General features: G+C 44.0%; 1 protein-coding gene across 2 annotated transcripts in view; it reads left to right on the top strand.

Moving 5' to 3' along the window:
- LOC143767697 (oocyte zinc finger protein XlCOF7.1-like) overlaps positions 1-14,650 on the top strand; it is a 34,895-nt gene that overhangs the window by 12,161 nt on the left and 8,084 nt on the right. For both annotated transcript variants that reach the window (XM_077256198.1, XM_077256197.1), the window contains exons 2-6: positions 10,712-10,861; positions 10,991-11,170; positions 11,254-11,377; positions 11,461-11,558; positions 12,117-12,207. In XM_077256198.1, coding sequence (XP_077112313.1) covers positions 10,790-10,861; positions 10,991-11,170; positions 11,254-11,377; positions 11,461-11,558; positions 12,117-12,207 — 565 coding nt within the window. In that variant the 5' untranslated portion in view covers positions 10,712-10,789. The remainder of the gene's footprint in view (positions 1-10,711; positions 10,862-10,990; positions 11,171-11,253; positions 11,378-11,460; positions 11,559-12,116; positions 12,208-14,650) is intronic.

Raw genomic sequence — 14,650 nt, 5'->3', positions numbered from 1 at the left:
ATTATTTACTGATTTGTTTGCTCGCATTAAGGGGGCTAGGTGGTTCACTAAGATAGATCTTCGCGGTGCGTATAATCTGGTGCGGATAAAACAGGGTGATGAGTGGAAAACCGCATTTAATACGCCTGAGGGCCATTTTGAGTATTTGGTAATGCCTTTTGGACTCTCCAATGCTCCGTCAGTCTTTCAGTCCTTTATGCACAATATTTTCCGTGAATATCTGGATAAGTTTATGATTGTGTATTTGGATGATATTTTGGTGTTTTCTGATGACTGGGAGTCTCATGTTCAACAGGTCAGGAAGGTGTTTCAGGTTCTGCGGGCCAATTCTCTGTTTGTGAAGGGCTCAAAGTGTCTCTTCGGAGTCCAGAAGATTTCTTTTTTGGGGTACATTTTTTCTCCTTCTACTATTGAGATGGATCCCGTCAAGGTTCAGGCTATTTGTGACTGGACACAACCTACATCTGTTAAGAGCCTTCAGAAGTTCTTGGGGTTTGCTAATTTTTATCGTCGGTTCATTGCTAATTTTTCCAGTATTGTTAAACCTTTGACTGATTTGACTAAAAAGGGTGCTGATGTTGCTGATTGGTCTACTGCGGCCGTGGAGGCCTTTCGGGAACTTAAGCGCCGGTTTTCTTCTGCTCCTGTGTTGTGTCAACCAGATGTTTCACTTCCTTTTCAGGTTGAGGTTGATGCTTCCGAGATTGGAGCGGGGGCGGTTTTGTCACAGAGAAGTTCTAATGGCTCGGTGATGAAGCCATGTGCTTTCTTCTCTAGAAAATTCTCGCCCACCGAGCGCAATTATGATGTGGGTAATCGGGAGCTTTTGGCCATGAAGTGGGCATTTGAGGAGTGGCGTCATTGGCTTGAGGGTGCTAAACATCGTGTGGTGGTCTTGACTGATCACAAGAATCTCATTTACCTTGAGTCTGCCAGGCGTTTGAATCCTAGACAGGCTCGTTGGTCGTTATTTTTTTCTCGTTTCAATTTCGTGGTTTCATACCTGCCAGGTTCAAAGAATGTGAAGGCAGATGCTCTTTCTAGGAGTTTTGTGCCTGACTCTCCTGGAGACACTGGGCCTACTGGTATCCTTAGGGATGGGGTAGTATTGTCCGCCGTATCCCCAGACTTGCGACGCGCATTGCAGGAGTTTCAGGTGGATAAACCGGATCGATGTCCACCAGAAAGACTGTTTGTTCCGGATGATTGGACCAGTAGAGTCATCTCCGAGGTCCATTCTTCTGTGTTGGCTGGTCATCCTGGAATATTTGGTACGAGAGACTTGGTGGCCAGGTCTTTTTGGTGGCCTTCCTTGTCTAGGGATGTGCGTACATTTGTGCAGTCTTGTGAAGTGTGTGCTCGAGCTAAGCCTTGCTGTTCACGGGCCAGTGGGTTGTTGTTATCTTTGCCCATCCCGAAGAGGCCTTCAACGCACATTTCCATGGATTTTATTTCTGATCTTCCGGTTTCACAGAAAATGTCCGTTATCTGGGTTGTGTGTGACCACTTTTCTAAGATGGTTCATTTGGTGCCCTTGCCTAAGTTGCCCTCCTCCTCTGAGTTGGTCCCTTTATTTTTTCAGAACGTGGTTCGTTTGCATGGGATTCCGGAGAATATCGTTTCTGACAGGGGATCCCAGTTTGTGTCTAGATTTTGGCGGACGTTTTGTGCCAAGATGGGCATTGATTTGTCTTTCTCGTCTGCATTCCATCCTCAGACGAATGGCCAGACGGAGCGAACTAATCAGACCTTGGAAACTTATTTGAGGTGTTTTGTTTCTGCTGATCAAGATGACTGGGTTGCTTTTTTGCCACTGGCCGAATTTGCTCTTAATAATCGGGCTAGTTCTGCCACGTTGGTCTCTCCTTTTTTTTGTAATTCGGGGTTTCATCCTCGTTTTTCCTCTGGTCAGGTGGAGTCTTCGGATTGTCCTGGAGTGGACGTGGTGGTGGACAGGCTACATCAGATTTGGAATCAGGTGGTGGACAATTTGAAGTTATCTCAGGAGAAGACTCAGCAGTTTGCTAATCGCCGTCGCCGTGTGGGTCCCCGACTTCTTGTTGGGGATTTGGTGTGGTTGTCTTCTCGTTTTGTCCCTATGAAGGTCTCTTCTCCTAAGTTCAAGCCTCGGTTCATCAGTCCTTATAGGATCTCGGAGATTCTTAACCCTGTATCTTTTCGTTTGGATCTCCCAGCATCGTTTGCTATTCATAATGTGTTCCATCGGTCGTTGTTGCGGAGGTATGAGGTGCCCGTTGTTCCTTCGGTTGAGCCTCCTGCTCCGGTGCTGGTGGAGGGAGAATTGGAGTATGTTGTTGAAAAGATCTTGGATTCTCGTGTTTCCAGACGCAAACTCCAGTATTTGGTTAAGTGGAAGGGTTATGGTCAGGAGGATAATTCCTGGGTGGTCGCCTCCGATGTTCATGCGACTGATTTGGTCCGCGCCTTCCATAGAGCTCACCCTGATCGCCCTGGGGGTTCTCGTGAGGGTTCGGTGACCCCTCCTCAAGGGGGGGGTACTGTTGTGGATTCTGTTTGTGGGCTCCCTCTGGTGGTTACTGCTGGTACTGGGTGACTTTGGTGGGTTGCGGCCTTTGGTTTCCACCTGTCCATCAGAGGCTGGGTGTTTCCTATTTTACCTGGCCTTTCTGTCATTTCCCTTGCCGGCTATCAATGTATTCAGATGTGCTCTGTTTGGTTCCTGCCTACCTGCTCCCAGATCTTTCAGGATAAGCTAAGTGCTGATTTTCAGTTGTTTGGTTTTTTGTCCAGCTTGCTTATTATGTCTCTATGCTAGCTGGTTGCTCTAGTGGACTGAGGTTCTCCCCATGTGCCATGAGTTGGCACATGGGTTCTTGTAATCTCAGGATGGTTTTTTTGATTAGGGTTTTTTGCTGACCGCTCAGTCCCCTTTTGTATCGTTCTGCTTTCTAGTTTACAGCGGGCCTCAATTTGCTAAAGCTATATATATCATCTCTATGTGTGTGCCTTCCTCTCATTTCACCGTCAATACATGTGGGGGGCAACTATATCTTTTGGGGTTCATTCCTCTGGAGGCAAGTGAGGTCTTTATTTTCTCTGCAGTACTAGTTAGCTCTTAGGCTGGTGCGTGGCGTCTAGAACCAACGTAGGCACGCTCCCTGGCTATCTCTAGTTGCGTTTGTCAGGCGTAGGGCAGCGGTCAGCCCAGGTTCCATCACCCTAGAGCTCGTCCGTCATTTATTTGTTCTTTGCTTGTCCTGTGCTATCCCTAGCCATTGGGGATTCATGACAGTTTCCTTCATGACATGTTTGTACTTCATGATAGTCCTAAAATTTCTTCAATATGACTTTTGTTTGTGAAAAAATTGGAAATGTGTCAAAGTTTGAAAACTTAGCAATTTTCAAACTTTGAATTATTGTGCCCTAAAATCATAGAGATATATCACACAAAATAGTTAATAACTAACATCTCTCACATGTCTGCTTTACATCAAAACAATGTTGGAAACATTTTTTTTTTTTGTTAGGACATTATAAGGGTTAAAAGTTGACCAGCAATTTCGTATTTTTACAACAAATTTACAAAACAATTTTTTTAAGGACCACATCACATTTGAAGTGACTTTGAGGGGCCAATCTGACAGAAAATACCCAAAAGTAACACCATTGCAAAAACTGCACCCCTCAAGGTGCTCAAAAAGACATTCAAGAAGTTTATTAACCCTTCAGGTGCTTCACAGGAACTGAAGCAACATGGAAATGAACATTTAACTGTAGTCACAAAAATGATCTTTTAGCACCATTTATTTTTTATTTTCACAAAGGTAACAGGAATCACATGTATCACAAAAGTTGTTGTGCAATTTCTCCTGAGTACGCTGATACCCCATATGTGGGGGAAAACCACTGTTTGGATGCATGGCAGGGCTCGGAAAGAAAGGAACACGGTTTGACTTTTAGAACAGAAAATTCTATGGAATTGAGAGCGGACATCATATCACATTTGAAAAGCCCTTGCTGTGCCTAAACAGTGAAAAAAAACATAAGTGACCCCATTTTGGAAACTACAGCTCTGGCAAAAATTAAGAGACCACTGCACAGATTTATAAAAATCAGCTTCCCTACATGTCTGACAGCCATTCCATTCCAGTGTCAGTTGAATTCCATCCAGAGTACACCTCATTCTACCTAATGTGCTTCTGATTAGGTGATCACCTTAACCAAATCTTATTTAACAAAGGAAAGTATAAAAAACCCTGCTGTGGTGTTCACAATCCTCTTGCAACAGGACAAGCTGGATAGCAAAACAAGAGTAATATCCCAAAAGTAATAGGAATGAAAAAATAACTTTTAACCATGCCAAAGGAGTTGAAAAGAAAAGTCTAGAGTGAGGAAAAGAAGGGCTCAATTCTGGCTTTACTTGCAGAGCAACACAGTCTTGTTGCCTCCATCTTTAAAATTTCTAAGACAGTCCATTACAACAAGGTCAAGCAGCAGACATTGGGGACAACAAAGCTAAAGATTGGCAGAGGGCGAAAACGATTCTCCACTGACCGGGATGACTGCCATCTTATTCGAATGTCACTCGGCAACCTCAGGATGACATCAAGTGACCTACAAAAGGAATGGCAAATAGCAGCTGGGGTGAAGTGCACAGCAAGAGCAATTCGTAACAGGCTCCTAGAGGCAGGACTCAAGTCATGTAAAGCTAGAAAGAAGCCATTCATCAATGAAAAGCAAAGGAGAGCCAGGCTGAAGTTTGAAAAAAGACCACGAGGATTGGACCATAGAGGACTGGAGTAAGGTAATCTCTGCTGAGCCTAATTTTCAGCTTTGCCCAATACCTGGTTATCAAATGGTTAGACAGAGATCTGGAGAGGCGAACAAGCCACTGTGTCTTGCGCCCACTGTGAAATTTGGTGGAGGATCGGTGATGATCTGTGGATGCTTCAGCAAGGGTGGAATTGAGCAGGTTAATCTTTGCGAAGGATGTATGAATCAAGCTGTACACAAGGTTATCCTGGAAAAACTGTTGACTCCTTCTGCTCAAGCAATGTTCCCCAACTCTGAGGACTGTTTTTTTCCAGCAGGACAATGCGCCATGCCACACAGGTAGGTCAATCAAGGTGTGGATGAAGGACCACCAAATCAAATCCCTGTCATCGCCAGCCCACCCTCCAGACCTGGACCCCATTGAAAGCCTCTGGAATGTAATCAAGAGGAAGATGGATAGTCACAAGCCATCAAACAAAGAAGAACTGCTTACATTTTTGTTCCAGGAGTGGCATAAGGTCACCGAAAAGCAGTGTGAAAGACTGGTGGAAAGCATGCCAAGATGCATGAAAGCTATGACTAAAAAGCATGGTTATTCCACAAAATATTGATTTCTGAACTTTTCCTGAGCTAAAACATTAGTATTGTTGTTTCTAAATGATTATGAACGTGTCTTTTTTGTATTATATGAGGTATGCAAGCAATGCATTTTTTATTTTGACAATTTCTCATTTTCAGAAAATAAATACAAAATTTATTGCTTGGAACTTCGGAGACATGTTGTCAGTTGTTTATAGAGTAAAAGAACAATTTACATTTTACTCAAAAATATACCTAGATAGAGACATAGAAAAATCAGACAAACTGAAAATTTTGCAGTGGTCTCTTAATTTTTGCCAGAACTGTATACTACAAATAAAACTATTATAAGAACAAAACCACAAGCAATATTAAAATAAATATATATTTTTTAAATTAAACGTATATTTAACAGTATGGAAGGGGGAGGTATCAGAAATACCGAGTCTTATTGATTATTTGAACAATAACTGTTTTAATCTGAAATTCACTTACCAACATCATAACGATACTGTGAAGTTATTAGATATTAGTTTATCTGGCTATGCAGATTAAATATTATCTGTAACACCGTATAAAAAAATTCTCGGAGGTAAATAGTATTTTACAAGCTTCCTCTTGTCATACCCGTCATGTGATCAATAATCTTCCAGTGGGTGAGATGATTCACCCAATGATAGATCTATCACGGTTCCTTCTACGCTTGCTAGATACACTTCTCTTTTTTTGCGTGAATACTCCATAAATGACCCCATTTTGGAAACTATATCCCTGAATCTAGAGGCATAGTTTTATAGTAATGATTATAATGTTTTAGTTTTACTAGTGCATGAATTTATAATGTGGTGTTATGTGTAAGATGTGTGGAGTACGTCAGATTGTAAAAGTGTGTTGTGTCAACAGGGTAAAAACTAATTTTATTAATTTGTGGACATGTGGTATGCTTTGAAGCAATCGTTCAGTCAAAGACCAGGTTTCTCAGGGCAGGTTTCACAATGGTAAATTGTGTCCTTTCAGATTCCCCTCTTGGAGCATACTCTGCACCGTTTTTTGTGATCTTCCTTTCTTCGCAGTTTGGAGAACCGGTCCTGGAAAATTTTGACCTGGGACAATAAGGGCACTATCAGTTTCAGAAGTACCAGAACCCTTACCTCCCTGAGTGCCAAACATTACGGCCTTGTTGACTACCTCCTGAAACAGAAGGAAGGTCCCTGTATTGCCTGCAGATCAGAACAGCACACAAACATTGTATGGTGCCATCTATACAATGTGCACAGCCAATTTTTTGTACCATACTTTATTTGTATGGTTGGAGGACCTGATCTGAGAGATCTACACCCCTCATGTACCGATTCTAATCCAACTTACAATCTGGCTTTGGGACTTGTGTTGTGGTACCACGAACAGTGACAAGGATGCTGTTGTCACGGTGTATGGTGGTGAAGCTAAGAACATCCCTTTTGTCCTTCAACTTGACCACCAGCATGATGTTGTTGCATTGGGCTCAGCTTTTGCCTTATCTCTGCATTTGCCCAGTTAGCGGCTTAGGGAGGCCTCTCTGATTTTTTCACATGGTGCCGCATGCAACCGTACTTCTGACAGAAAGGGCCTTGAAGAGTGGGATGCTGGTGGGAAAGTTACCAATGTAGAGGTGATAACCCTTATCCAGCAGTGGGTGCAGCAATTCCCACACAATTTTCCCACTCACCCCCAGGATAGGGGGCATTCAGGGGGGTTAATCTGGGTGTCCTTTCCCTTGTAGACCCTAAATCTGTGGGTGTACCCTGAGGTACTCTTACACAGTTTGTACAGTTTAATTCCATACCTGGACCTCTTACTGGGCAGGTATTGTTGAAATTTTAGCCTCCCTTTGAAATGAACCAGAGATTCATCTATAGCGATGTCCCTTTGGAGGTTGTATGCTTCAGCAAATTTTCTGAGGAAGTGCTCAACTACCGGCCTAATTTTATATAGACGATCAAAGTTCGGATTGTCTCAGGGAGAACACTGCGCATTATCATAATAATGCAATCATTTTTGGATCCCTTCAAATCGTGTACTTGTCATAGCCATACAGAATATTGGTACTGTAGAGAATATCAGTACTCCAGTATTCGAGAAGCTCTGGTTTTCTGACTATGCCCATATGCAGCACAATTCCCCAAAATCTCATCATCTCTGCTGCAGTTACAGGGGTCCATCTGGGGTATGATGACGTGGGATTTTGGGTGAAAAATAGATGGGCATACAAGTTTGTCTGGGCCACCATAAGATTTATTATTTCCTCACTGAAAAAGAATTTGAAGAAGTCAATGTCAGTGAGGCCAGAGGTGTCAAACTGGATTCCTGAGCTGCTGATGAAATCCGGAATGACGGGCTGATAATTTTCAGGGAGTGCAATCTATGTAGGATCGATTGTTGGAGGGGTTGCCTGGGTCCTAGGGCGCCTTTCTGGGGGTCCTTCCTAACTAGATGAGGAAGAGGAGGACTAAAGGAATGTGGGATCTTCCTCACTGGCTGAATCCGTGTTGTAGGCAGGGAAATCATATGCCTCTGGTTAAATACTGTCTTGACGACTGGGCCATTTTTATTTTATCTTTCAAAACTCTGGGAATGTGTGTGTAAGCGGTGCTTTACACTTGTTGGCTATGTGCACACGTTGCGGTTTTTACCGCGGATCCGCAGCGTTTCTGCAGCTGCGTGTCCACAGCAGTTTCCATTGCGTTTACAGTTACATGTAAACCCTATGGAAACCACAATCCGCTGTGCACATGCTGTGGAAAAAAACACGCAGAAACGCAGCGGTTTACATTCCGCAGCATGTCACTTCTTTGTGCAGAATCGAAGCAATTCTGCACACATAGGAATGCATTGATCCGCTTACTTCCCGCATGGGGCTGTGCCCACCATGTGGGAAGTAAGCGGATCATGTGTAGATGGTACCCGGGGTGGAGGAGAGGAGACTCTCCTCCAGGCCCTGGGAACCATATTTGCGTAAAAAAAAGAATTAAAATAAAAAATAATGATACACTCACCTCTCAGCGCTGCACGCGGCCGTCCGGACGCAGGGTTGCTGTGCGAGCAGGGCCTGCGATGACGTCGCGGTCACATGACCGTGACGTCACGAAGGTCCTTCTCGCACAGCATCTTTGGAACCGGAGCGCCGCGTGCAAAGCCGAGGAGATCGGGACGTCAGAGGGGGAGTATAACCATTTTTTAAATTATTTTTAACATTACTATTGATGCTGCATATTGCTGCATATGCAGCATCAATAGTAGGATTAAACCCGCAGCGGAAACCGCAAAACAAACCGCGATAAATCTGCAGGGCTAACCGCAGCGGTTTTGCCCTGCAGATTTATCAAATCCGCCATGGGAGAGCCCGCAGAGGACCCTCGCTACGTGTGCACATAGCCGTAATGTGTGGAGCTTGTGTATAGGATACTATCTATTATAAGAAGTAGATAGAAAATATTTAGAAGAAGCACTTAGAAGAAAAAACTGAAGGGAAAAAATAGATGTTAAAAAAAGTTTCTATAAAAAAAAAATAAATTAGAGACGTCCACTACACTAATGTCCTCTCTATAAATTTACCTGGCACTTCTTTTTTTTTTCTGCAAAAGAAAACCGGACGTCATCAACAACGCGACTTATGCTCCCCTAATGCACTACCTAAAAATTGACTATGATGTCCGATACACTAACACGCTACCTTGCTACGTATGAAACTATTCTGTGCAATTTTTTTTTCTCTAAAACTACTGTATTTTTTGGACTATAAGACACACCCCAAATTTTGGGGTGGAAAATAGCAGAAATTTTTTTTTTTTTATAAGATGGGGGTCCGTCTAAGGGTATGTGCACATGTTGTGGATTTGACTGTGGAATTTTCGGCTCAGATTCTTCCTCTCTTGGCAGAAAACACAGGTAAAAATTTAATGCGTTTTTCATGGTCTCGTCCGTCGCACTTTTGCACTTTGTCCTTCCCTGTCCTTGTGCCGTGAAGATTTTATTTTGTATATGAAGCAATAAAGAAATTTTAAGCTGCAAGACCGGTGAGTGCTTTGGCGTTCTTTGTTTCTCCTGCTGTTGTCATTATGGATTTCTCTGCTCCACGCTAGCACCTCCGGTCTTTGCTGTATGATCTGGTATACTCTGACAGACTCCACGTTACATCGTCTCTACGCCCAGGGGGTTTGTGCTGCTTTGATTTTTTCTCTACTTATATGGATACACCTAAATAAAATGGGAATGGTTGGTGATATCAACTTCCTGATTGTGGTACTGATTATACATTAGTATATGGGAGGGAGAAAACGTTTCAAGATGGGTGGTGACCATGGCGGCCATTTTGAAGTCGGCTATTTTAGATCTAACTTTATTTTTTCCGATGGTAAGAGGGTCATGTGACACATCAAACTAATTGGGAATTTCACAAGAAAAGCAATGGTGTTCTTGCTTTTAACATAATTTTGTTCTTTCATGAGTTATTTACACCATTCACACCATTGTTTTTCTTGTGAAATTCTCAATAAGTTTGATGTCACATGACCCTCTCATGGCACAGGGCCTGTCTCATGGCACAGGGCCCCCACACAGTATAATGTTCTTACAGTACCGCCAACCTTCAAACACATTATGATAATATGAGATGCCCCACACAATATTCTACCACCCAAACCACTATATAATAAATCCTCACTTATCCCCATTCTTGATACCATACAGCCACTTTCTGTTTTTCATGTAATATATGGAAGCCTACAAGAAAATGCTAAAAAAAACACACAACATAATATAAAGAGAAAATAAAACACTGTACATGGAGACACTGCTATCAAATATCTCCTGTCTTGGTTGTTACAAAAATATCTTTTAGAAAAGCCTCAAACTTCTGTGTGTGAATCAGACCTGAGATCCAACGTGATAGAAGATTACAGTGCGGGGAAGACGGGAAACCTTCATATAGACGGCCGGTGGGGATGGAGTCAGTGACGGACTCTGGCCAAATATGTTTCTAGAGCCGTAGTAGAAGATGAAGACGTCGTCCTCACCATGAAGTCGTTATTTCTCCTGTCACGTGTAATGAATATCTCCTGCAGTATTGCTAATGCCGATTCCAGTGTCGGTAAATGAGATGAGAATTAGCGTTATGGAAGATGAGTCTATGAGAAACGTATTCAGCTGCCGACTCCGAGGAAGAAACTGCTTGTTGTCTGTGGCCTAAATATATAGGATTTATTAGTAGATGTAAAGAAGAAAACTAAATGCTGTAAAATAATAAATCTCCTCATATGTTTCCTTTATTACCTCCAGTAATTGTATTATTACACAGGATTTTTATGATGTTACATCGTCTCATCTTCTTCTCATTCAGGTCTCTACAATATAGGATCCTCTCAGTGAAGATCTTCTATAGAAGAGAATTTTCCTAATTTACCCATCAAGGATTGATATGGACAGAGACAAGATGGCGGAGAGGATATTACACCTCACCCTAGAGATCCTCTTCCGACTTACTGGAGAGGTGAGAGATTCTGATGACGTCACATTACATTATTCTTATCTATGGGAATAACAAATGGACAGAACTGGAGAGGTGAGAACTCTGGAAATGTCTGTAGTGAGACTTATTAATGTGTCTCTCCATAACCAGGATTACACAGTAGTGAAGAAGATCTCTAGTGAGCGCTGTCAGGACCCTTTGTCTGAGGGATGGGGAAGACCCCTGAGCCCAATCATGTGGTCTCCACCTCACCCCCTGATACATGAGGACATCAATGACCAGAAGATTCTAGAACTCACCTTCAAGATGATTGAGCTGCTGACTGGAGAGGTGACACTGCTGGGAATGTTGGGACATTATACAGTAACGCTATGAAGGTACCAGGGGGATGATGATATCATTGTATGTTTCAGGTTCCTATAAGAGGCCAGGATGTCGCCGTCTATTTCTCCATGGAGGAGTGGGAGTATTTAGAACAACACAAAGATCTGTACAAGGACGTCCTGATGGAGGTTTCCCAGCCCCTCACATCACCAGGTAATAGACAGGACTAAATGCACACGGCCTCTAATTGTCTGTATGTAAAGAATGAATTCAGTCCCTGAATGTATTTTCTCCAGATCTATCCAATAAGCGGACAACACCAGAGAGATCTCCCCATCCCCTTCTTTCACAGGACTGTAAACTAGAAGACCCCAATGTTCTTCAGGATCATCAGGTAGATGGAGAAAAGGTGTCATAAGATCTCGCCTATGATGTGTAGATGGCTGTGAAGGTCTTGTGCTCAGTCTTGTTTTATCCACCAGTATTATTATTATTATTATTATTATAGCACCATTTATTCCATGGCGCTTTACATGTGAGGAGGGGTATCCATAACAAAACCAAGTACAATAATCTTAAACAATACAGGTCACAACTGGTACAGGAGGAGAGAGGACCCTGCCCACGAGGGCTCACAAGCTACAAGGGATGGGTGAGGATACAGTAGGCGAGGGTAGAGTTGGTCGTGCAGCGGTTTGGTCGATCGGTGGTTACTGCAGGTTGTAGGCTTGTTGGAAGAGGTGGGTCTTCAGGTTCTTTTTGAAGGTTTCAATGGTAGGTGAGAGTCTGATATTTTGTGGTGGAGAGTTCCAGAGTTTGGGTGATGCGCGAGAGAAATCTTCTATTATATGTTTTATACTTGTGTAATGAGAACGGTGGAGATGGCAGGATTATAGCTGATCATAGATGTGACTTCTCCGTCTCTCTGTGACTTTTACAATATTTGTTTCAGGGTGAAGATCTGATGTATATTAATACTACAGGGACATATGTGAGGGGTGATGAGTGGTGTAAAGAGGAGATTCCTACATATGACTACCCAGGTGAGTAGTAACCACTAAATACAGAGAAGTCACAGATTCTTCTCAGTCACCAGCTGTGGCTGCTTTATCAATGGTGTAGTCTGGTCGTATCACAATCGTATCACAATCGTGTGATCACCATTTTGCCTCTAAACCACAACATTCTGCTCCATTTGGAAATGTTGAAATTACTTTGTGCAATTGTGACATCCTTTTCAATAGAACTTACAACCTAGAGGATCCACCTACCTCCTGGGATTAGAAGACACTCACACTAACCTGCCCAAATCTGTAAACCACAAAGCCAAATGACAGCATACGTAGAATGTGCTGACAAGTTAGAAAATCACTTGAAGAAAAATATTATGATGGGCCTGTAAGAGAAAGCGTAGGGTAATGATGATGTTGGCTTCCTAGAACCCTGATATCTTATTGGGTGAATCTACCTTCTCTTCCTTCTTTGCTGCTGAATGTGCTCATATGGTCCCTACAAGACCAGGTCCAGTCTTTCTGGCCAAGCTTCACTTTTAAGAAGGATTGTGATAAACTACATAAAAAACTTTACGCCTGTGCCATGATATATCTCTAAGCTGTACGTGGCTGATGGCTGTAATATACATTTTTCCAGGACGTTCCTACTGACAGCACATTGGAGGACGTCCTTCTCCTCCTTGCAGGGACAGGAAACACACGAGAGTTTAAATATCCGGCTCCACCCTCCAATCCTCAGTGTTTTTCCTGTCCCTGCATGGAGGGACACACGTAGAGAAGCAGCAGCTTACCGAGCTCAGGGGGATCGAGCGGTCCTCCAATCCTTCCCCCTGTCAAGCGGCTCAGGGTCGAAACTCCCCGGAGGGGAGTCCCTCTACCCCAGAGGCCCGGAGTGGGACGATGCTCCGGGATTGAACCGCTCCTCCCGTTGGGGGGCTCTCGGTTCAGGACGCGGTGACGATCCAGGCAGGTCTCCATCCGGCAGAGCGCGCGGTCAGGAGACGCTACAGCCAGTCGGCACTTCCGGGTCTGGGGAGCCGCGTCACTTCCGGTCTCAAGGAGCTGGCGAAACGTCACTTCCGGTGGCGTTCTATGAGCGGGGAAAGCAGACGCTCCATCTGGAGAACGCTGTCAGAGCGGTCGCTTCTGTGTTAGCGTCCAGCACCTGCATCAGGAGCGGTATCGTCTGCCTCAGGAACCGGCTATGGAAGACAGAAACGATGAGGAAGGGGTAAGCCTGCCCTGGGCAGTACACCCTTTGTATTCTCTAAACTCCTCACTCCCTCTAGCCTATTACTCCCTATCTTATATTGTTTAGGATAAGGGAAACCCCGCTGCTCCCCCGGCCATAGCCAAAAAATCTGGGAAGGCCACAATGAAGAGCATCAGATGTCCTGTATGCCATACTAAACTCCCAGACTCCCATGGCAAGACTCTCTGTGCCACCTGTACGTCTAAAGTTATGAAGGATGAGCAGTCATCAATGTTCTCCGAGATGAGATCCCTTATACGGGAAGAGGTGCAGGCTTCTATATCCAGCCTTTCGCCTGCCAGTCCCATAACTGGTCGCAAGCGCGCCAGGAAGGAGGAAGTCCAGGGGGAGCCAGAGTATTCTTCTGATGAAGGTTCCGAGCTCAGGGATTCACTATCAGAAGAGGAAGGAGAAATTCCCGTAGAAAACCAGGACAGAGCCATGAAGTATCTCTTCCAGTCCGAGGAGACAGATGAACTTGTCCAGGCTGTTAGAAATACGATGCAAATCGAAGATACTTCTAAACCACAGTCCAGGCAGGACTTGATGTTCGGGGGACTTGTGGCACGAAACCTGACTGTGTTTCCCATTAGTGATCATATCAAAGCTATGGTCCTAGAGGAATGGAAGGAGGCTGAGCGCCGATTAGTGCTATCCCGTGACTTCAAAAGTCGCCTGCCGTTCGATCCGGAGGAAGTCAAGCTATGGGAAGAGATCCCCAAAATTGACGTTCCCGTAGCAAAGGTCACCAAAAAGACTGCGATACCCTTTGAAGACTCCTCCAGTCTTCGTGACCCTATGGATAGGAAGGCTGACATCCTTCTTAAAAGGGCGTGGGAGGCTTCTGCAGCTTTGATTAGAACATAGCGGCCACTTCGGTGGCCAGATCTATGTACTTATGGATGGGGCAGTTAGAAGAGCAGTTATCCAATAAGACCCCCAGATCAGATATTTTGCACTCCTTTCCCATAATGAAGTCTGCAATGGCCTTCTTATCTGATATGACAGCTGAATCAGTCAGATTTTCAGCCCGTAATAGCTCACTATCCAATGCAGCTAGGAGGGCGGTGTGGCTTAGGTCATGGTCTGGTGACAATGCTTCCAAATCCAAACTCTGCTCTATTCCGTTTTCAGGACAGAGGGTGTTTAGACCGGCTTTGGACTCTATCCTTGAGTCAGCGTCCGATAAAAAGAAAGGTTTTCCGGAGGACAAACCTAAAC

Source organism: Ranitomeya variabilis, chromosome 4 (genome assembly GCF_051348905.1).
Source record: "Ranitomeya variabilis isolate aRanVar5 chromosome 4, aRanVar5.hap1, whole genome shotgun sequence".
NCBI classification, from domain to species: Eukaryota; Metazoa; Chordata; class Amphibia; order Anura; family Dendrobatidae; genus Ranitomeya; species Ranitomeya variabilis.
Note: the sequence above shows the minus strand (reverse complement) of the source record. Positions and strands in the feature narration are given on the sequence as shown.